We start from the raw sequence: 22,585 nt of genomic DNA, 5'->3' as shown, positions 1-22,585 counted from the left end.
GGATGACCAGATTTTTAAGACTCAACTGTGAGAGAAGATGTACTATATGAGGGAGAAAGGCGCAGGGTTAAAATTTTTGCAAAATGATTAAATAGAATAAGTTTGTCTCCAAGGTCCTCACCCCCATTTCCACTCCCTGTGCCCTAAGGCTTTTAGACAGGATTTGAGGCCACTGGAGGTCCCTCAGTACCAAGCATGCATCCCCAAGGAGGATGGAGAGAGGATTCTTCTGTAAAATTTTCCTTTAATAAATGGCTTCAACGCCATTATAAAATAAGACTTTCCATCGCTTTCCTGCCAAATGTGTTTCATTGGTCTCTAGATGTAGCCTGTGTGGTCTTTTCCTATGGGTGGGCTCTCAGAGTCCCCGCCCATTCTATCTTCTGTGATGAAGGGGGGTAATGATACATAGCATGGCAGGGGCAAGAGTGAGTCCTCCCAGGCACAGTTAGCTCGGCAAAGAACTCTGTCTCCTTACTCCCATTGTCACAGATGTGTTTTGCTGGGCACAGCAGAAATGTCAGTGGAAGAGGGAAAGGTCAGTGCAAACTCAGCACCACTCCAGGAAAAGTAGCTCGCAACACGGTGTTCATAATAAGAAGAGGGATGTGTCTCTCTCAAGACATTTGAGACTCAGAGATTGGGAGAGGTGCTCTGGAACAGCTGAAACTGAGTTCCGAAGAGGTGCTCAGAGATCCAAGTGACAGCTGATGGGAGAAGCCCACACCTTCACAGTGGTTGTGATAGAATTCTAACTCAAAGGATATTGCCTTTCCATAGAGACCTTCATTAAGATGGCAAACAAACAATGCTTTCAAATCTGAGCCCTTAATGGATTAAGCTAAAGAGTCCAACAGCAGTTCAATTTCTGAAAGTCAAGCTATTTTAAGAAGCAATATATTATCCCAAAGAATTTTTCAATGCTATGACAGAACCTGGATGTCCTATGCACTGACTCACTTCATAATTCAATAAACATTTACTGTTCCAATGAGCATTTGTTTCTTCTCCTTTACCACAAATACATCACGGGAGCAGATCTTTCAAATTGCAGGCATTGACTGGTGATGAAACTGCTTCTCACACAGGCAACTCAATGTAGCATGATCCAGGGCGAGTAGCTACACGAATTTAATTGTGTGTCTTGGAAATTGAATGACCAATTCACTGTGTAAAAAGCTTTATTGCAAAATTTAAAACTATCATAGCTTGGTATGAATTATTAACAATTATAAAAAATTAATGCTGACATATAATAATTTTTACTTATAAAATTATTATGACGTCAGCATTAATTTTTATCATTTTCATAAAACTTTATTTAATAATGGTTAATTGCTTTTACTGAGCCAACCTGGCAAAACAGTTAATGAGATAAAATATGTCAAGTGCTTAGCACACGACATTTAAATAAGCAGGCAAGAAATGATGGTTCTCATTTTATCATTGGAAAATTATAATTTTTCCAAAAGATAAAGGCATTTTGAAAAAAACTTGATTTTTTCAGAAGAGGAATAAAAATGGTGCAAGTCTAATTGCTAGTCTGATTATCTAGGAATCATAGTATCCATGAAATTCAAGTCTAGATATTCACTGACACTGTCATTTTGATTGGTTTTGCCCTTTCTTCAATGACTAATAGTATTAGCAACAACTACTGCAACTATTATTATTCTAAATATTAATATTAGTAGTAGTAGTGGTCATAACTGTAGTTGGTGTCATTTATTTCTGCTTGCCCAGTATCCCAGCCCCCTGATTTTGGAAATATCTAGATTATCCTTTGGATAATTACCCTTCCCCATTGGCTTTGGTCTTCGTTGGGATGTCAAAGTGTACACCTTCCTTTGGAAGGTGACTCAAAGATGGTGGAGCTGTTTCATCCTTACAGCAACACGTTGAAGATACCATCCAATGATTCCTGTGACTTACCTGGGGGCTCTTCTGTCTCCTGCTTGCTAGTTCCTTCCAAAAGCTTGGCCATTCAATTTATCCTTTGATTCTGTCAACTATCTCAGAGCTACTCAATATATTTTCTTTTTTTTTTTTTAAGTTAGCCAGAGATGATTTGCTTTGCTTAATAATCAAAAAACCCTAAATAATAAGGTAGTATTAGTAATAGTAGCTCTGATTGACATTGTCATTATTTTCAAAGTCATAGTAGTAATAGCTACCATTTACTTGCTATGCATTATGTTCTAGGGACTATTCAAAGCATTATCTTATTGCATCCTCATAACAGTTCAGTGGATATACACTGTTATTTCCTTTTGCGTATGAGAAAACTGTAGGTCGGAGAGATTAAGTAATTTGCCCATAGCTAGCAAGCCGTGCTAGCAAATGTGGCATCTCCAACTCTGGCACCAACACCCTCAATCACTATGCTACTTTTCTATTACATGACTCAGATGGGATGTGCCTGGCAATGTGCTAATCACTTTACATCAATTACCTCTTATTTTTCACAAAAACAATCATGTCTCAGTATGGGTTCTGATTGCAGCCATACAGATGAGGAAACAGGGGCTCAGATGAGTTAAATGCTTTGTGCAAGGTCACTCAGCTACTAACATTCCAGAGCAAAGCTATCCAGCAAGAAAGGTCTGAGCCTGTCGGCAGAGGGATGAAGAAACAGGCCAGGTCTGTCCAGACTTAACCTCACTTGCTGTTAACAGAACAAAAGAAGCTTTAAAAGATGCTGAGAACCAGGCTGCCTTCCGAGGAGTCCCAGGAGGCTTCAGCGGAAAGGGAAAACTTCCTTGTACTGAGATAACTTTGAAACCCTCATTTCTTGGCCAGTTTTGTTTTGTTTTTTTCTCTTTTCTTCTTTGAAATTCCAGGCCTGATTAGATCATGCTCTGGACTTGAGTCGGCCAAGGGCCATGCTTTAAATCACTGTGATCCTGATGACCTTACAAGAACATCTTAAAAGGATAAATCTATTTGTTTTACACTGAGATAATGGAAAATAAAGCAACCTCTGCCCTCTCCAGGAGACCTTGCTTGCCAAATCGGTTTTTATAACATACTTTTACAGTTGATTTATCTGCTCTGAAAAATGAGATTTAAAAACTAAAAAATAAAGAAGCCCTCAGTGGTGCTTGTGCTAAAACCAGTGGTGAAAGCCAAGAATATCATCGTAGACCCTGTTACCAGAATCGGCAGGTTGATGTGTTTCCATACATGGGAACAAAGGCCTCAAATTCCACTGAGTCTGGAGAGACTTTCAGGGGCTGTATTTTCAGGGCTGTGTCAGGAAATGAATGATGTAGAAGGCACTCGTGTGGCTGCCGTTTGGCCTCCACCAGCAACACCAAATCCCACCAGCATTTATGGCCCTCGCCCCCAGACTTCTAGGTCTGCGGGTTGGAAATTCAAAATTTGTGCCCCGAAGGTGGATAAGGCCATTTTAACAGAATTATCTGGCTGGGATGATTTTCTAGAGGATGCTGATGGGGATGGCGTGGGGAGTAATCAAAGTGATGACAGAAGAACAAGTCATTTCTGCTTTGCCTTTTGTAGCAGTTATTTCTAGACCAAACCAACGTTTTTCATAAATTTCAGAAGCATGGAAGGATGAGATTGTCATTGGGCTACACAAGGGCGCGCCTGCCAGCAGGTGGAGGTCATTGGGCACCATCTTGGAAACTGGCTACCACTTAAGACTGGCTACTGTATAAGCCTTAAGGACAAAAGCCCTTAACATGGTCCACAGGGACCAGCTTGCCTCACCAGCCTCCACTCCTTATTGCTCTCTGGGCTCCATTTCACACTGGTCTTTTTTCACTTCCTTGCATGTAACATGCTCCATCCCAGTCTGCCTTTGCAAGTGTTGTTCCCTCACCTGGAATGTTAATGTATTACTCTGTGTCATCACTACCTCTTCATCCTTTAAAGCTCAGCTCCACCAACACGTCCCCCAGGAAGCCGTCCCTGATCCCCTAGACTAGGTCTGGTCTTCTGGTCCCGTGCACTGTATTGCTAATAACTGAGTCATCGATTAATTGATTAATCATTAATTAATACTTACAGGAATGTATGGTCTGACTTGTGCTCTCTGGGTCACCAGCAGGGAGCACAGATCATAAAGTCAGACCCAGATTCCAGGTTTCTTCACTCAGAATGCTGGGTTCATACTCTTCATAACCACTTTTTAATCCCTATTCCTAGGGGGAGAAAAATGACCATTATTGTACCTTGTCCTTATACAAGGCTCTTTTCATTAGTTCTAAAAATAGAATCATGCTGATTTTCCAGACTAAGCATCTAGCCTATATTTTTGCTTCCAGGCCCCCTACATTAACCACAAGAAAGCACTTTCATTAAAGTATGTTATTTTATTCCCTTATCAATTTGATTCCTATTTGTCAGGAAGTACAGAGTTTTAAAACTTACCAGCAACACTGTTACAGGTTTTCTTTGGAGATCAAGCCCTCCTGCTAGGATCCATTGCAGGGAAGAGTTGGAGAAAAGAATTCTCTATTTTTCCCGAGTACTGTGGTTTGGCATACTGGATGAGCCACTTGGAGCAGAGCTCTTAGTCTTCTGCTTTTTTTTCACTCAACTCACACACACACACACACACAAACACACACACTCACTCCTTTGATTTATTCGCTAGGATGATGTAAATGGAAATTACAGAATCATATATGCATGTGTGTGTGTTTGCACGCGCGTGCTGGCGGGGGAAGTAGGGATGTCTGAGCTGAGCCTAAAATGGAATTCAAATATGTCTGTAGAAGTGGTGGGAGGACCACTTGGAGGTGATTTGCAGGAAGGCTTTCCCACCCCTCCCTGGGAAGGAAGGGGGATGAAGTCAGACATGGCCTGTGTCTTACTCCTGTGGAAAGGAGGCTCCTAAGGGAAAGAAAGAGGAACTGTTTGTATTCAACAACAGACTCCGTGACCCTCGAGGGCACAAGCAGGGCCTTTTGGAGGTCTGGGCGACCCTGTGTGACTCTGAGTGGGGAGGGGGGTCATAGCCTCACTTCAGAGTGGACTGAACTTGGAAGCACAGCAGCTTGGGAGTAGTGGCAGGTAGCACCTTTGTGTGGACATTGGCATTGAACTAGTGTCAGCAACGTTCAGAGGCCACATGGTGAGCTCTCAGGGGGCTCTAGATGCAGGCGGCATAGGTGGGAAAGAGAAAAACCCAGTGGGTGCAACTGGATGTGTTGTCTGCGGTAGCTGACTGATTTGTGATCACTAGGGAGACACCCCCATGGGACACCAGAACACAAGAGGCTGAGATCTCATGGAGGCTGATGAGCTCTAAGATCTTATGGAAGAAAGAGCCAGTGATGTGTGGGAATGGCTGTAACAGTGAGCTTTATCTAGCCATCCACCAGAGAGGCTGAGAAACCCTGATTTGTATAGAATAAACCACTGAAGTTAGAGGCTAAGAGAGACCTTAGGTCATATACTCCAACCCTTCACTTTACTGAGGAGGAAGCAGAACCCAGAGAGAAAGGCAAGCTTTCCAAGGGCAGACAGTTAAGCTGGAGATCTGAGTTCTAGCCTTGCTGTCTCTTGGTACCTAAAGGAGTTTGGAGGAACTAGGTAGATTACTGATAGTTCCCTAAGACCACTGAGACTTGGGGGTGGACTGATGCTAAGAGACAAGCAGGCCTTAGGTTGGGTGGCTCCATGTCGTGTGGCTGGAGGGACAGAAGAAAGCCAGCATGCCCAAAATATCTCCCCTGATGGCACACCCTGGACTCAGAAATGCCCTCCTTCAAGGTCATTCCTTTGGTTTGAAGGCTTGTGCTTAGCAAAGATGCTTTATTGGGAGAGTTGGACCCCATGAATAAGTATGGAAGGAGTTGGAGAAGGGAACAGCAGAGATGGCAGGCCTGGGTGAGGCCTGGGAGGGGTCCACGGAGATGCAAGAGAGGTGAGCAGATGCTAAAATGGGGAATGGGTGGAAACGAAGGACCATGACAAAAAATGGGCCACTTCTCGTTTTAACTGGGCCCTGAGCCTGTTTCCCATGCTCCCTCCAGGCAGGTTTCAAGTGGTCCGCTGTGCATCAGTCATGTGCTGGAAAAGCCCTTTGCCCTACTTAAGTGGTGTCCTAGCCTGACCTCATGCTTGGGTTCTTGAGCCTTACTTCACTGAAAAGAGAGAGGGAGAGGAGAGGAGAGAGGAAAACAAAAGAAAGAGGGAATAGAGAATGAGAGCAGAGAGAGGCGGAGAGCAGAGGAGGGGGAGATGTACTGAGACACACAGAGAAAGAGCAGACATGGGCCATAAATTGCTTCCAGGGTGTAAGGAATGACAGACACCCACTTTCAAGACCTTCTGGGGCCACTGTTTAAAAGCATCCAGTCGTCTGGCCGCAGGTGGGCCTCTCACCTGACTCCCATTAGAGCTCCTTGACTCTGGAAACTGGCATGATTTATGGGTCCCTCTGGACTCATGGCCAGACAGCCACCCTTCACCCATCACATCCTCCCTGACCCCGAGTTGCCCTTCTTCTTGCACATGGTGCAGCAGGTGGATTTGAATTTCTAATGACTGCAGACACCTGTGTTTCCCTGAGGCTCTTGCTGTGGTGATGGAGAACAGACCCTGGCTGTACCCAGGAGGGAGAGCTCAGTGGAGGAAATATGAGAGACAGGCTTGATGGAGGCATGACAGGTCACCGAAAGTGTGCACCCTGTTAGATTTCATTAACTGTCTACACTTCCCTGGCTGCATTCCACTGGTCACCTGCCCAGAAACACAATTGGAAACACAAATCTTAAAGGAGATCAATTTTCCAATGACATATGATAGGAAAAAAAGGGTCCGGAGCCAAATCACAGATAAGCGGGCCCAATCCACCAGAGGGACATTCACGAGGATCCCGGTGTCAGTGCAGCTCTGGTCCAGCCTGACTTATGGCTGGGAGCCCCACTGTGAAGGAGAAGGGGGTAAAGCAGGTTTGCTGAGCCCAAGAGAGGCATGCGCCGACTTGGATTAATGGGGGGCCCCCGCCAGATCCCTCCCACCCTCTAAGTCCTTTGGAGAATAGCATGCTTTCCCTGATGACAGCTCTGTTGCTGTTCATAGAAACTCAAGATTGAAAGTTTAAGGCCCATGGTCAAGCCAGCAGTGCAGAGGGAACAGAAGACTTTGTTACAAGTCCTAAATCCCTCCAGATGCAGCGAATTCACGCTGCTCATCTCCAAGCTGCTTAGCAGAGAGTAACCCCTTCATTCCCAGGGAACATGGTTTGAAAACCCTCTCAGTCTAGTCAAGCTAAGTCCTTGGTGCCAGCTTTCATGGGTCAGCAGTTCCCTGCTGCTGTTGCTGCTTAAGGGGAAGTAGTCCCTGCTAAAACCTTCATGACTCTCCTTTAGAGCCTGTTGGAAGAACTTTTCCACTATCAGTAGTCTAGCCTGTAACCTTAGAGGAGGTAATTTCTGCTTTTTTACAGCCTTACTTCTCTAATTGCAGGGCATAGACCAGCATCACTGGCATTGTGGGGATCAGTGGCATCATTTGGGTCCTTGTTAGAAATGCAGAATCTCAGGTCCCTGTCCCAGTCCTACTGGATCAGAAGAGTGCCATGTCAGGGGCTCAGCCTTGGGCCCGGTTGCCTGCAAGTTGGATATTCAGAGGTGGCAGTAGTTGGATTGGCTTTGGTAAGCAGCAGTCCAGGCTGTCGTATCGTGTAACCTCTATCTCTACTGCTTGGAACACTCATGTGCCCATCATGTCAGGTGATGACAAATACCGGCTAACCTCATTTTTGTCTACTTGGATATTCAATGCCTTTCCCATGGTAGATGCTTTCTTGTCTACCGTGATCACATTTTCGAGTCATCCTTGGTGCTCACTCCCATATGCCCATCCACATGCCTCCAATCATTCAGTCCTTTTCATTTCAGGCTCCTGATCAGCCAGTGAGGCCATTTGCTACTGTCCATGAGACTTGATATATTCTCACTTCTGGCCACTTCTTCTCCCACACAGAGCAGAGGACTAGGTGCACCACTCAAAGCTCCACCCACTGGAAAGATTCTCCCTCAGCTCTGTCATTTGAGTCCACTCCATGATGCCTGGAAGACACCCACCATTCATTTTCAGCTTGTAATCACATTCCAAGATGTCCCATCTGTAAACCAACCATGAGATTTTTCTCCTTCAGCTAGTTGTTTTGGGAACCTTCCTAACCATCTGGCCATAGGTACAAGCTGAGAGAGTGGTACTGGGCAGTCATGGCAGGTAGCACGGGAGTCTGGGCTTCACGCCCATGAACCTTTATTGTGCTGCCTGGTCCTGCTTGGGATCCATTTGGGGTGTACCATTTCCATCTTAGAATGGCCTGCTATGGGCCTGTGTGATTTCATGACTTGGAGGGTCTGGTAGAACTCAGCTCATGATTACTTGACATTCCAGGGTCAAAAGTCCCATGTCCACCAGGGCCCAGAAATACTCTAGGATATGTTCCTCAAAAAGCACATGCTGCAACTGACATGGCCTTCATCCAGACCCCAGAAGCCTATGTTGTAATTCTCCCACTGGGGTTTGTTATAAGATCCTTACTGTATCTTTTCCCACCGCTGACACTTCCGACACCAGATTGTCTGCCAGATCATATCCTCCAAGTGGCAGAGCTACTTGTACCATAGCCTGAACTGACTACAGATTCCTTTCTTGCTCCAGGCCCACACAAAGTTGGCTACCTTTCAGATTTCCCGGTATATGCACTGGAGTAGTACTGCTAGATGCGGGATGTGCAGCCTCCAGAACCCAACCCAAAAGGGAATGACAGACATTATACCTCATTCTAAGGGATAAAAAATGCAGCAATTTGTCTTTTACTTTGGGCAGTATTTCTCAGCATGATCTTTGGACCCCTGAAAACTTTACCAATGTGCCATGCCCCTCCGTCTTCCTAGGGTTTATCTCCCACCATCTGAAGTGAGCTGTTTCACCAAGGCCTCCAGTGTGCTAGTCAGCTCTTACTCTCCCTGCTCTGTCATTGATAGAATAGATCAATGTGGTAGTCTGAAGGATGTGCAGATGGTCCAGATTTCTTCTGACTATATTGTGACAGCAGAAGAATTAACATAGACCTAGGACAATACTGTAAAATGCGGGATCTTCATTGCAGCTTGCGGGATCTTTTTTTTTTTTTTTAGTTGCAGCATGCGGACTTCTTAGTTGTGGCATGTGGACTCTTAGTTGTGGCATGCATGTGGGATCTAGTTCCCCAACCAGGGATCAAACCCGGGCCCCCTGCATTGGGAGCTTGGAGTGTTACCCACTGGACTGCCAGGGAAGTCCCAGAATGGGCTGTTTTTTTCCTCCATGTTTTTGAGAGTTACCTACTAGCAAATTTGCCCATACCCTAGGGTTCTTGCCAAGGCGTTAAATCCATGTTCCTGAAGAGTACTCCAAAGTAAATGAACTTTTGCTTGTCCATTCTTATGTCCTGTACTCCTTAATCAAGCACCCTCAAAATCCAATCCCATGGGTACTCCCCTGGCTCATGCTGGTACGTGCTACCTAATTCTTGCAGCTCCATTGGGATTCGTCTGTTTCCTTATGTTCTAAACTGGGAATATGCTGGAATTTAATCCTATTTTCTGGCCTGGCAGCCAGGACAGGTCTGGGAGAAAGTCCCGAGAAGGACACCTGTTTTCTTGCAATGGGGAGGCCCATGTTGTATCTTCCCACAGGAAGGAGTTCTGGCTCTTAATAGGGACAGATGAGCCATCTCTGAAGGCTCAGAGGATTCAGGGAAGTCACTGGAACCACAATCTTTGGGGGCATCCATCCAGATGACTCAATTCATGTTCAGGAGTTCAGGTTTTCCCAGGCAGGGCACTGATCTTTGCATAGTAGACTGGCCGTGACAAAGCATTCCACTCTCTTTGAACCCTGGTGACTATAAATATCAGAACCTGAGTCTGCTTCTCAGTCCACTCTCCTACTGCAGGAACTACCAAAGAGGACCACTGGCTTTCACACTTAGTATTTAAATTGGTTAATTGCCCTTAGTTTCTCATTATCCCTCTGTAGGCATCAAATCAACTCAGTTAGTAACCAGCTGTTTCTACTGTCCTTAAATGTGCTATTCTTCCATAATGTGCAAAAACCTGAATCTTCATACCAGCCCAGGCATTCCCCTCCACCAGGAGGTCCTTCCAAGTAATCACCTGTGAAATTTTTAGCAATTGGGTTGCCACCTTGTGCCAGGATTATCTATACCTCAGGTGCCATTTGGGATGGGGCCTTCCTTGCCAGCTGTGTGGCAAGTGATCTAGAACGCAAACTCCCTCTTATCACCTCTTGTTTTTGATTATTCCCGGTATCAGTTGTGTTGGTTGGTCCCTTTAAGAAGCAGACACCAAGCTAAGTTAGAAGTGCAAGACAGAATTTTTGGTTGTAGAGCCTGTGAAAAATAAAGGGGAGAGAGGCAAGAGTAGGCAGGGAGAGCCTTCAAACTGCTGTGCGGGTCTGACATGGTGAAAAGCCAGGGGAAACACAGAAGGATGCGGTAGGAGACCCTCAGACTGGTACAGCATTCAGGATTTCTTGGTCAGCGCGGTAGGGAACTCTAGTGCAAATATTACCTATAGAGAAGTCCTGCACTGGGTAGAAATGGCCAGGCCCCCATACCCTCACCAACTGGGAATAATGTGGCTTGAGTTCAAATGCTGCAATTAGGTCATTTCTGGGTAGGCTTCAGAGGGTCCACGCATATCCTGAAATTGTAATCAAAAATCAATATGTGTATATTTTTCTAGAATCCATAGCTTTTCACTAAATTTTCAAAGAATTCCCTGATGCCCAGGAGGCAGCGTGACAGTGGTGTGAATTCACTTGGTCATCCCAGCATGTTCTTCTGGCCCCTTTCATGTTCCCTCTTTTCTAAAGAGCTGTGTGCCAGCTACACTGGCCTCCTTTGTGTTCCTCAACCACTCTAAGCTCATTCCCAACTCAGGGCCTTTGTCTTAGCTGTTCCCTCTGCCTGGGATGCCCTTTCCTCAGATGCATTCAGCTTAAATGTCAGCTTCTCAGAGAGGCCTGCTCGGATTCTACAAACTAAAGTACCTTCCTCCGTCACTCCTATCATACTTCTCTGTTTCATTTCCAGCACAGAGCTCTTGCATCTGATCTTCCCTTTGTTATTTGTTTGTGATGTATCTTTGCCCAGTAGAATATAAGCTCCATGAAAACAAGAGTCATTCTCTCTTGTTCACCATGCTTTCCCCATAGCCTAGAATGTTCCTGACATATAGGAGACACTCAAAATATTTTCTTTTCTTTTTTTTATTGAAGTACAGTTGATTTGCAGTATTGTGTTAATTTCTGCTGTACAGCAAAGTGATTCTGTTATACACATATATACATTCTTTTTTATATTCTTTTCCATTATAGTTTATCACAGGATATTGAATACAGTTCCCTGTGCTATACAGTAGGACCTTGTTGTTTATCCATCCTATATATAAGAGTTTGCATCTGCTAATCCCCAAATCCCAATCCATCCCTCCCCCCACCCCTTGGCAACCACAGGTCTGTTCTCTATGACTGTGAGTCTTTCTGTTTTGTAGATAAGTTCATTTGTGTCATATTTTAGATTCCACATATAAGTGGTATCATGTGGTATGTCTTTCTCTTTCTGACTTACTTCAGGTAGTATGATAATCTCTAGGTCCATCCATGTTGCTGCAAATGGCATTATTTCATTCTTTCAAAATGTTTTCTTAAGAATAAATGCTTGTCTTCTCTGTCCATTAAAATATTTTCCAATATGTCCCCTTCTTACATTTTTTGTAGCTACTTTATAGAACTATAAATATAGATATAATTATTAATAATCCAGACATGCAAAAAAATTCCAGACAATAACAGATCCCTATGCACTAGCCTCAAAGATAGACAGATGTTAACGTTTGGCTTCAATTGCTTCAATTTCTCCTTCATTTGTTTTATTTTTTAGCTAAAATTTCATAGCTCACATTTTGTGACACCCTTCCTTTTCAGTGGTAACTCCTGCCTTGAAGGTAGTGTATGTCATTTCTAACTATGTTTTAGTAGTTTAATGATATGTGTTTCTATTCACAAACAACATATGCTATTTTTTTTTTACTGAAGTATAGTTGATTTACAATATTGTGTTAGTTTCAGGTGTATAGCAAAGTGATTTGGTTATGTATATACATAACTGAATATATATATATATATACATTCTTTTTTTCAATTTTTTTCCATTATAGGTTATTACAAGGTATTAAATATAGTTCCCTGTGCTATACAGTAAATCCTTGTTGTTTATCTATTTTATATATGGTAATATGTATCTGTTAATCCCATACTCCTAATTTATCCCTCCCCCTGCTTCCCCTTTGGTAACCATAAGTTTGTTTTCTATGTCTGGAGTCTATTTCTGTTTTGTAAATAAGTTCATTTGTACTATTTTTTAGATTCCACATGTAAGTGATAACATTTAATATTTGTCTTCCTTTCTCTGACTTATTTCACTTAGTATGATAATCTCCAGGTCCATCCATGTTGCTGCAAATGGCATTATTTCATTCTTTTTTACGGCTGAGTAATATTCCATTGTATATATGTACCACATCTTCTTTATCCATTCATCTATTGAAGGACACTTAGGTTGCTTCCATGTCTTGGCTATTGTAAATAGTGCTGCAATGAACATTGGGGTCCATGTATCTTTTCGAATTAGAGTTTTCATCTTTTGTGGATATATGCCCAGGAATGGGATTGCTGGATCATATGGTAGCTCTATTTTTAGTTTTTAAAGGAACCTCCATACTGTTTTCCATAGTGGCTGCACCAATTTACATTCCCACCAACAGTGCAAGAGGGTTCCCTTTTCTCCACACCCTCTCCAGCATTTATTGTTTGTAGATGTTTTTGTGATGGCCATTCTGACAGGTATGAGGTGATACTTCGTAGTTTTGATTTGCATTTCTCTAATAATTAGCGATGTTGAGCATCTTTTCATGTGGCTGTTGGCCATCTGTATAACACATGCTATTTTTATATGTCCCAAGATTTTATATAAATGTGTACACACTGTATATATCTGTTGGTAATTTGGACCTATTTAAGTATTTAACACTACTGTTGAGCCACAGAATTAACTCTGGAGCTGTCCTACCTGTGGACTTATTGTTATACATGACAATACAATTCCTTATTGTTTAAGCCACATGAATTGGGTTTGTTGTTATGCACAACTGAAAGCTTCTTCCCTGTGATAGGCTCATTGTATTAACATTTCTCACTGTTGAGTCCTTAAGCTGTGGCTGCCCAGAAGTTTTCATTTGGCTGCAGGTTTACCAAGTGTATAGACAGTTTTGGTTTCTCCTCTACCCCAGATTGCCCAATTCAGAAATCTTTTGTAGTAGTAATTTATTGACGTGTAACAAATTTAGCAGTGCAAAACAACACAATTTATTATCTTGCCTAGTTTCTGAGGGTCAGGGATCTGGGAGCAGCTTAGCTGGGTGGCTTTGGCGAAGGGGACTCTTGTGAGGTCGCAGGCAAGTTGCTGGCTGGGGCTGCAGCCATTGGAAGGGCTGGAGAATTGGCTCCCAAGATCCTTCATGGGACTGTTGTCAGGAAGCTTCGGTTCCTTTCTGTGTGAGACTCTCCATAGTTGACTTCTCCCAGAGTGAATGATCTGAGAGAGAGAGAGAAAGTCCTACACAGCGCACCACCATGCACCCACCCACATCTACACGGTTATCAACTGGGAGTCGTCGTTGCTCCCTCACTTTTCTCCTCAATATACACCATAATCACTGATCCCATCCTTTTTACCTCCTTGGTGCCTCTCAGATCAAGCCACTTCTCTCTATTCTGTTGCATACTGGATGTAGGTGCAGAGAGCTGAGTCTGGGGCACAAGTCTGATCCAGTCACTGGCCCTCAAGTTGTTTTCAGTGACCCTGTTAGAATCAAGTTCATGGTTTTGAAGGCCTGCCTGCACCTCTAGCCTCCTTATTACCCGGTCTTCCTCATCTCTTGTCCTCTACTCTCCCTTCCCTCTGCGTTTCTTTAGGTCTGAAGTTCAGTGTCACCTTCTCAGGGAAACTTTTCTGACCTTCAGACCAGGCTGGATCCCCTGGTTACATGCTTTTGGAATGTTCCATCTTCACTCGTGCTGCTCGTCACATTTGTCCAATGTCTCATTGCTATCCGGTCTGCAAATCTGCAAGGTGAGGGACCACACAGGTTTTGTTCACGGCTATACTCCAAGGACCTGAGATGATGTCTGGCACATAGCAGACATGCAATACATTGCGTTGAATAAGTGAATGGATGATTTTTACTTGGTATTTGTGCTTTCTCCTTTCCTGCCTTCCATGGAAGGAGACAGGTTACTTTATATGCAAATCCTATTTATCCCAATGAACAATGTGGCAAGATTGAACCAGACATTCAAAGCAAGGACCTTTCAGGGGATTTTGTGGGTCCTGTGTGACAAAGACTTGCTCCTTAACCAAGCTGTAGTCAGTCTTGTGTAAGCCTTTTCTTGACTAGGCCCCTCCTTGAGCCTTGTCCTCAAGAGAAAGAATCCTGCTAAGTCAGTTTAGTGAGAATCTCCCATCACTGATATCTGATCACCCTTGATATCTGATTCAGTTCCTTATCCCCCACCATCTCCTGGTTGATATCTGATCACCCTGACCTGCCTTCAGCAAGAATCCTGTTAAATCAGATTAGCCGGTATCCCCGCTTATTCCTAATGTTTCATCTTAGTAGTTTTCCATCCACTGACCCCCACCCTGCTCCTTGGTGATAAATCCTCACTTGTCCTTGTTTTATTCAGAGTTGAGCCCAATCTCCCCTGTTTCCTGCAGACACCCATTGCTGCAGTCCCTTGAATAAAGTCTTCCTTACAGTCTTTAACAAACATCAGAATAATTTTTTCTTCAGCACTTGGACTGGGTCCACTCAGGACAGGCCTCTCGATTTGTCTTTGAACAAATGCACACTCTACCCCTAGACATCCAACTGGAAGCATAAATATACAAGACAATATATTCTTCACACATGCATTGGCTTCAAATCAATATAGGAACATAACCTAACTTATATCACCAGACCTGTGGAAAATGGTACCTATTTAGTTTCATTTTGAAATGAAACTCTAAGAGTAGATGTTCATACATAGTTATAACAACAGTCAACCTTGATTGAGCTACCATTATGTATGCCAGCCTCATTTTAATCTCACCAGAATTATAAGGTAGCTATTACCTCCCTTTTGTAGATGAGGAAACTGAGACTCAGAGGGGCCAATGAACTTACCCAAGTTCATACAGCTGGTAGGTAGTAGAGCCTTGATCCACCCTGGGGCCTGTTGCCTGTTTTATGCCACTGTACCTTGCTGCCTTTCCTTGGAGTTATTCTATTTTTTGGTCCCTTCCTCATCCAAAATGGCTCAAATGCATGTAACTGTTGAGTTAGCCACTTGGATTGGGGTCACAATTTTTGCCAGTGTTCTTTGTAAAGCTTTGCAGTTCCGTGGCATAGCAGACATTTTGCTTTAAATTGAAGTTTATAAATACACATATGAAAGTCAAGAATAGGTTTCCCCAAGTGATTCAGGAGCACACTGACTATGAAGGAGGGAAGCGTGCCCACTTTCAGCAATTTCCATGATGAAAGACATAGAGCAAGAAGAATGTGGTTAAAGAAAGAACGACAGACTCACCTACCCCTTTGCCTGGTTCCCAATGGAAAGGGAGTGGAGCTGAGCCAGCCCTGGAGGTGGAACATTGTTGCTTGTTGTGTAGGTGAACAGCCGGGATTCATTAGGGCTGGAGACTTCCATGGTGCGGCCAGTTAGAGCAGGCTCTGGTGGAAGGACCCTTTGTCTTTTCCACAGACCTACCCTTCTCCATCTCTGGCCTTGGTTGACTTGAACTTTGTGTTTCGTACGCTGATGAAAGCCACACTTACTGACCACACTACTGACCAGTGCTCTGGGATGCCTCTCTCAGGCTTGCAGACCTGTACCACCCCAGCTCTTTCCTCTGGCTTGCCCTCTGTGTGGTTTCTGCTCAGGTGCTGATCTGAAAAAGTTATAGTTTGGAGATTGGGGAGCTGTTGGCATTCACAAGACAGCCTTCTCTGCGGTTTCTTTCTGTGTATTCACATGCAATCAGCCTCCCACGGCATTGAAAAACGTTCAGGTTTTTTAGAGTGCCTCATCCTTTCATGTGAAAATTAGAGGGGATTGTGACTTGTAATTAAATGGGTGGCCCTACTCCGTCTACTACAGCCAATTGTTGATTTCTGAGTGTTGATTATAAGTAGATAATTCTTAATTCCAGGTATTGTTCCCTACTTCCCAGCATGGCACTTTGCCTCTTTCACCCATAGCCTTTCTAATGATTTATTCCTCCCAGAAGTGGGTGTAGAAAGTGAGGGCAGGAGAGGGAGAGAATCATAATAAAAATAGCTAATGTTTCCTGAGTACTTAGTATATTTTAGGCACTGTTCTGACCTCTTTACTCCAACCCTATGGGGGCAGGTACCATTATTCTCTCTACTTAACAGGTGAGAAAACTACAGCCATCATAGGTGAAATAACCTGCCCAGGTGTACATATGTAGTAAGTGGTCCAGCTGGATTCAACACTAGGCAGTATGATCCAGAGCAAGAGCTCTTAAGGCAGAAATAGAAAAAAAGGGAGGGAGGGTCCTACAAATACCCATTGTGCAGCTTATAGCCTAGATTCAACAATTGTCTGTCCCAAACCACTTTCCCCAAACCCAACAGGTACTTGGTGAATTTTTCAGTGTTAACTTATGATGATCAGTGATTCTTAAAAAGTTGGGGCTTTGCAGATCCCTTCGAGATTTTGAAGAAGGCCATGGCTCCCTCTTACTCCAAAAACTGCATGCAAAATTTTGCATATCATTTCCAGAGGTTCAAAGGCCATGTGAAACTCTCCTCCCAATAGACCCCATGGAACCTGGGTCAAGAATCCTGACTTAGAATAATACTAAACTCTATCAATATGAAAAACTGATTTGACCATAATGGGAAGAGAGGAAGCTAAATTTGGGTAGGAAAATGGAAATTTGTGTAGAGTTGTATGACCTCAGACAAATTACTGACCTTTTTTGTATCATGGTCATAGCTTCCCTCTTCCTCTACCAGCCCAAGTTTATTGTCAAGTTCAACAAGGTAATATCTGATCACTGCTTTCAGTTCCCCAGAAGAATGTGTCCCGCTCCTTTCTGAGAATTCCTTTCCAGGTTCCATAGCCCTAGGAAGTTTGCAAACCCAAATTAGTGACAACAAACTAGTAGGGCCCAATTACTCCTGTGGGCATTCCAAAGATAGATGTGAGGGCCTGTTTCCAGCCCCCTTAGCCTGGAGAAGCAAAGACCTGGCACCAGGGACCTCTTTAGGGAGCTGCCAGTCATGTTCATCACCTGGGGCTCCACCCTAGTGGGGTAAGTTGCTGTAGGGAGAGGCTGCTGGGTATGACTCAGGGAGGGTGTATCTGTGTGTGTATGTGTGTGTAGGTGAGGGGAGACAAGGGAAGAAGGAAGTAGCATTGTCAGCTGATGGGAGAAACAGATTCCTGAGAGGCTCTAATACCTACAGTTATTTGGAAACTAAGTCACCACCTCCCCACTCCCATCACCAAAGGACTAGAGCTGGTTGACCGGCAACAAGGTAAACATCTCCTCTTCTACCTTCTTCCCTCCACCCCCTAGGTGTGCTGCCCTTTGGCATTTCCCCCCCTTTTAAGGTTACTTTTGGGGCTTGTTTTAAACAAATTTCACCTGGATAGAGAAGTTGAGGGTGAGGGAGAAGGCCCATACCATGGGATGTCCTTGGGATCAGTCTCAGACTGATAATACAGACAATGATTTATATTTATGGAGCATTGAGAATGAGCTGGACCCTGTGCTAAGGGCTTTATGTATATAATCTCATTAAATTCTCCAAACAGTCTACAGAGTAGATTTGATTATTATTTCCATGTGACAGATGAGAAAAGTGAGATTCAGAGAGTTAGTGGTGAATCAAGGATTTGACTGCTGTTCACCATCTTTGGGCTGCAATGGGCCCCAGAAGCAGGGCTGGGATTTAGGAATTTCTCCCTGAGAGGAGCACCTGTGTCAGGGCTCCTGCCCATTTAGTCTGTCCTGAGTCCTGGGATTCTACCTTCGCCAAGTTTCTCCCATAATTTTTCCCTTCAACTTCCACGGCTGGCTCCTTAGCCCAGGCATTACTCCATAGTCCCAGCTGTTCTCTCTAGGCGGGCCTTGGCCTCCTCCATCCCTCAGTCTGGACACCAGGGTGACTTTTCTTCCTGGGACTTGGCTTTGGGCCCAACACCCCCTGCTCCTAAACCGTCAGAGCCCTCCATTAACTGTAGAATAAAATCCAAACACCATGACCACATGCTTTTTTTCTTGCTCTCTGCCATATCCAAGCTATACAGATTGTTTATCCTCTTGAGTTGGCTTTTGTTCTGAGGCATATATATAGAGAGATATAGATAGAGAGATAGATAGATCAAGATATATATATATATATATATATGTATATATATATAAAAAACAGTTTTGATATATAGATAGATCGAGATATATCTATATCTCGATCTATTTATCTGTATATGAAAACTATTTAAAATTCATTTTAATGGTATACATTGCCATGGATCCTTTGGGGAAAAGGATAAGTATAAATTATAAACATGCAAATACTCACTTATTTCCCAGTGGCACTGGACAAACTCAGCCCTTTTTCTTAGAAAGACCTCCTCACTCCCTCCATGCATTGAGATCCTACCTCTCTCTCAGGTCCCAGATCAAGCTTCCCCAGCTCAGGGAAGCCTCCCAGTGCTCTGGGCCTGAATGATCACTCCTCTCAACTTTGGTTCTTCATCTGAAGGTACAAACTGGGACCAAGCATGGCTTGAAGCCTCAGTGCTTCCCTGAGTTAGACCTGGGTATGAGTCCTACTTTGCCACTTCCAGCCAAGTGACCTTGAACAAGTCATGTAATCTCTGAGTCTTGGTTTCTGCATCCATACTGTGTGGACAATGCCATCTACTGTACATGGTGACTATAATGGCTAAATAAAATGCTGTATACACAGCATTTTAAGAAGCAGTATGCCTGGTGGCTAGGACTATGGCTTCTGGACCCAAGCTGCTTGGGTTCAAACCCTGGCTCTGCCACTTACTGCCTGACCTTGGATGAGCTATTGAACTCTCAAGGACTCAGTTTCCCTATCTGTAAGATGGAGATGATAGGTTTATTTATTTTTTAATTAATTTATTTATTTATTTTTGGCTACGCCTCGTGGCAGGTGGGATCCTAGTTCCCCAACCAGGGATCGAACCCGCACCCCCTGCAGTGGAAGTGGGGAGTCTTAACCACTGGACTGCCAGTGAAGTTCCAGAGATGATAGGTTTATTGTGAGGAATAAATGAGTTAATACATGTAAGGTACTTAGATGCCTGGCACAGAGAAATTGATTAAAAATGTCAGCTATTATCTTGTAAAGCATCCTTCCTCCTCACTTCAACATGTCATTTGCTATCTCTGTACCTGGACTGAACGTCCTCAGAACGGAGGCAATATCCTGTATGTTCTTTTATCCCTGAGCCCAATACCCTGCCTAGCATGTGTGCAGGGGCTTTTATGCTGCTGAACTTACCATAATGGGCGTCATGGGAAGATGAAGAATTTTCCCAGAAGCCTGTAGAGGCAAAGGATAAGATTTCCAAACTGTGGTCACCTGGAGCAGATGCTCCAGGTAGGAAGGAGACTTGGGGATATAGGTGGAGGGGGAGGCAGGTTGGCTGCTTTTCCCCTCGCATCACCAGGGCGCCCCCTCCCCCTCGAAGGCAGGCTTTTAATCTAGCAGACTCGTGTGCGCAGTGAAGGCAGGCAGTGGACCTCCCATCCCAGGCTCGGGGTGTGGGTGAGGGTGTTGGGGGCAGGGTGCTTCAGGCCTCACCTGAGCGGCCCCCAGCCCCGTCTACCTCCGCTCCCATTCAGGGTACTGCGGGCTGCTCCCCTCCCCTCGCCGCGCTGAGGGAGCCCAGCCTGACCTGGGCCGGCCTCCGTGCCCCGCAGCTTCCCTTCCAGCCACAGCCTGGGGCCTCTCCGCGTGGCCACACCTCCCCGGGTCCCGCAAGGGTTAAGGCAGCCGCGGAGAGGAGAGGTTTGGGCTGACGTCGCTCTGGCTGAAGGTGGTTCCCCTCGGATGAGGATGGGAGAGCCTGGCGAGCTGAAACCCGAGCTCCCGCTCGGTCGCGGCTTGGGGAGGTCCGTGTAAGAGCCGCCTGCCCGCCGGCCTCCCTCGGTCCCTCCCCGGCAGTCGCTCCGGGCACCACCGCGGAACGATGAAGCTGGGCTGGTGGCCGCAGCTGGGGCTCACTTTCCTGCAGCTCCTTCTCATCTCCTCCTTGCCAAGAGGTACTGTGAGTAGCATTCAGGACCCCCAGGAGGGGACTTTTTCCCTCTTGGGGTTTGGTAGAGGGCAGGACTGGGGGGGTCCCAGGAGATGGTGCTTGTGTGTATGTGGGTGGTGGCTGGGGGCGGGGCGCTTCTTCTCAGTGATAATCTTGGGGGCTTGGCTGGTGATGCTGGAGTGTCTGTCTTTCTCCCTGAGAATGGGACACTGTTTTCTGTCATCCCAACTTGTGGGACTGAACTGCCTCAGGAGGGGTACCAGCTTCAGTTTTATTTGCTGGTTTTTTATTTTAGCTTTTTAAAGCACAAAATCACCTCCGGGAATCTACCCAGTGTCAGGTACCCCCTCTGACATGCAAAAGCTAAATTTCCCCCTGGAAAAAGCCCCCTCAGAGGTGAGCTGGGAGGGAAGAGGAGGATGAGAGCAGGGCTGGCAGCGAGGGTGTTCCTCTGGGGCATCTTGCTTGATGAAATCTTACAGTTACAGCCCTTCAGAACAGATTCCCAGCAAGGGAGATGTACTCACTCAGCATATATACACTTCCTTTCTGATAAGAATGAGAAAGAAGAAGGAAAAGCCGAGGTGAAGAGTGCAAGTCGTTTCTGGGGAAGCACAGTGTTTGTTTAGAAAGAGCTGTGGCTTCTGTGTTTTTCACATGTCATTTTCTGAGCTACAAAACCCATGTCAAATGGGCTCCTGGGGCAAGTGAGGCTGAAACGAGACACAGAGGTCTTGGGAGCCTCTTGACCCAGCAGAAGCAAGGAGAGGGCAGGCTTGTCCTCTGATTGCTCCCGGGCAAGCAGGGAAGGAGGACTTCTTAGGATCATCTGTCCTATGGCTGGAGAGACCAGGTGTCAGGAGGTAGGGTGAGACGTCAGGAGATAAGGACCGGTTGAAATGTACACACATGGTAAAATAGGGCAACTTTGCAGAGGAGCAGGGAGTGTGTGAGCTTTTGCTACGCGCCTTCTGCGGGGGTTACCTGTCACCTGTGCTCTGCTTGAGAGGTGGATGCTCCATTGCTGCACATAGCTGGCAAGTGCCTGAGAGTGAGACAGAGTAAGTGGGAGTGGTGAGGGTGTAAAATGCAATCACCTACTGTAGAAGGGGAGCTGGACCATGGGGCATATCCCTTCATGATGAACAGAAAGCCAACATATAAAAGAAGAAAAACCCATTTTGGTGAATACTTCCCATCTACCTGTAGCCTGCTAGCCCCAGGTGAAATCTTCCTTGGTGATTTACTCTCAAGCTGGAGAGAGTGTTTCACTTGAATTTTGCCTCACTGGCATCTGGAACAGCCCAAAGACAATAATGTAGGAAGAAGGAGCCCAGGAGGGGGGAGTCTGATAATCCATAAACCCAGACACTTGCCCCAGGGGGTAAGTTGGTGAATTTTCCTTAAGGCTCATTCCTGTTCCACCTCTGCCTTTTGGAGCCGAACTTCCAGGGCATGGTGGCCCGAGCCCAACTCCAGAGGAACCTGGTTCCTTCTGGAACACCACGGCTCCGAGGTCTAGTTTGCTCATCCCTGCATCAGCACGCCCCTGCTTCTTTTTTTCTAACGTGGCAGGTAAGATGGCTGAAACCCAGAAAAGTTAAAAACCAAAACTCAGCTGCCCCTTTTTTCTTGCCCAGGATCCAAAAAACCCATTTTTTCCTGAACTGAGAATCTCTTTTACCTTTTGCTCTGGAAAAGCTTCAGGGAGGGTACGCGGCGTCTGGGCAGCCGAGCTGCTGACTGAACCAGAGAGCAACTTCACGTGTCTAGCAAGGATATTTCATTGTTGAGCATTCGCATTTAGAGGGAACACGGAGGGATGGAGTGGAGAAGGAAAATATTTCTTCAAGTCGTGAGTGAATGAGTCCACTCCCTGCTGGAGTTCTGAATCTGGCCCTGTCAAGGAAAGCTTAGCAGCATATTTCCTCTAATTACTTTTCTAAAAAGAGCATCTGATGAAATGTAAACATCCACGGGGATGGCACAGCAGACGGTTGTTGCTCATCGACTTGGGACACGTGTCTGAGGATGAAAATCCAAACATCGGGCCAAGTGATAACCCAGTATAAACAGCATGTGAGGGGAGAAACCCAACTCCACTGACTTCACCAAATAGCAGTAGCTCTGCCAGCAGGATTCTGCCTAA

At 45.1% G+C, this 22,585-nt stretch overlaps 1 protein-coding gene across 3 annotated transcripts in view; it reads left to right on the top strand.

Annotated features, from left to right (window-relative positions):
* The window catches only part of PAMR1 (peptidase domain containing associated with muscle regeneration 1), a 163,522-nt gene that overhangs the window by 72,555 nt on the left and 68,382 nt on the right, over positions 1-22,585 (top strand). The window contains exon 1 of one of the 3 annotated variants that reach the window (XM_061201597.1): positions 20,140-20,440. The exons of the other annotated variants lie outside the window; for them this stretch is intronic. Coding sequence (XP_061057580.1) covers positions 20,368-20,440 — 73 coding nt within the window. The 5' untranslated portion in view covers positions 20,140-20,367. Of the gene's footprint in view, positions 1-20,139; positions 20,441-22,585 lie in introns of those variants that run through there. 3 annotated transcript variants of the gene reach the window in all.

This window comes from Eubalaena glacialis, chromosome 10 (assembly GCF_028564815.1).
Source record: "Eubalaena glacialis isolate mEubGla1 chromosome 10, mEubGla1.1.hap2.+ XY, whole genome shotgun sequence".
NCBI classification, from domain to species: domain Eukaryota; kingdom Metazoa; phylum Chordata; class Mammalia; order Artiodactyla; family Balaenidae; genus Eubalaena; species Eubalaena glacialis.
Note: the sequence above shows the minus strand (reverse complement) of the source record. Positions and strands in the feature narration are given on the sequence as shown.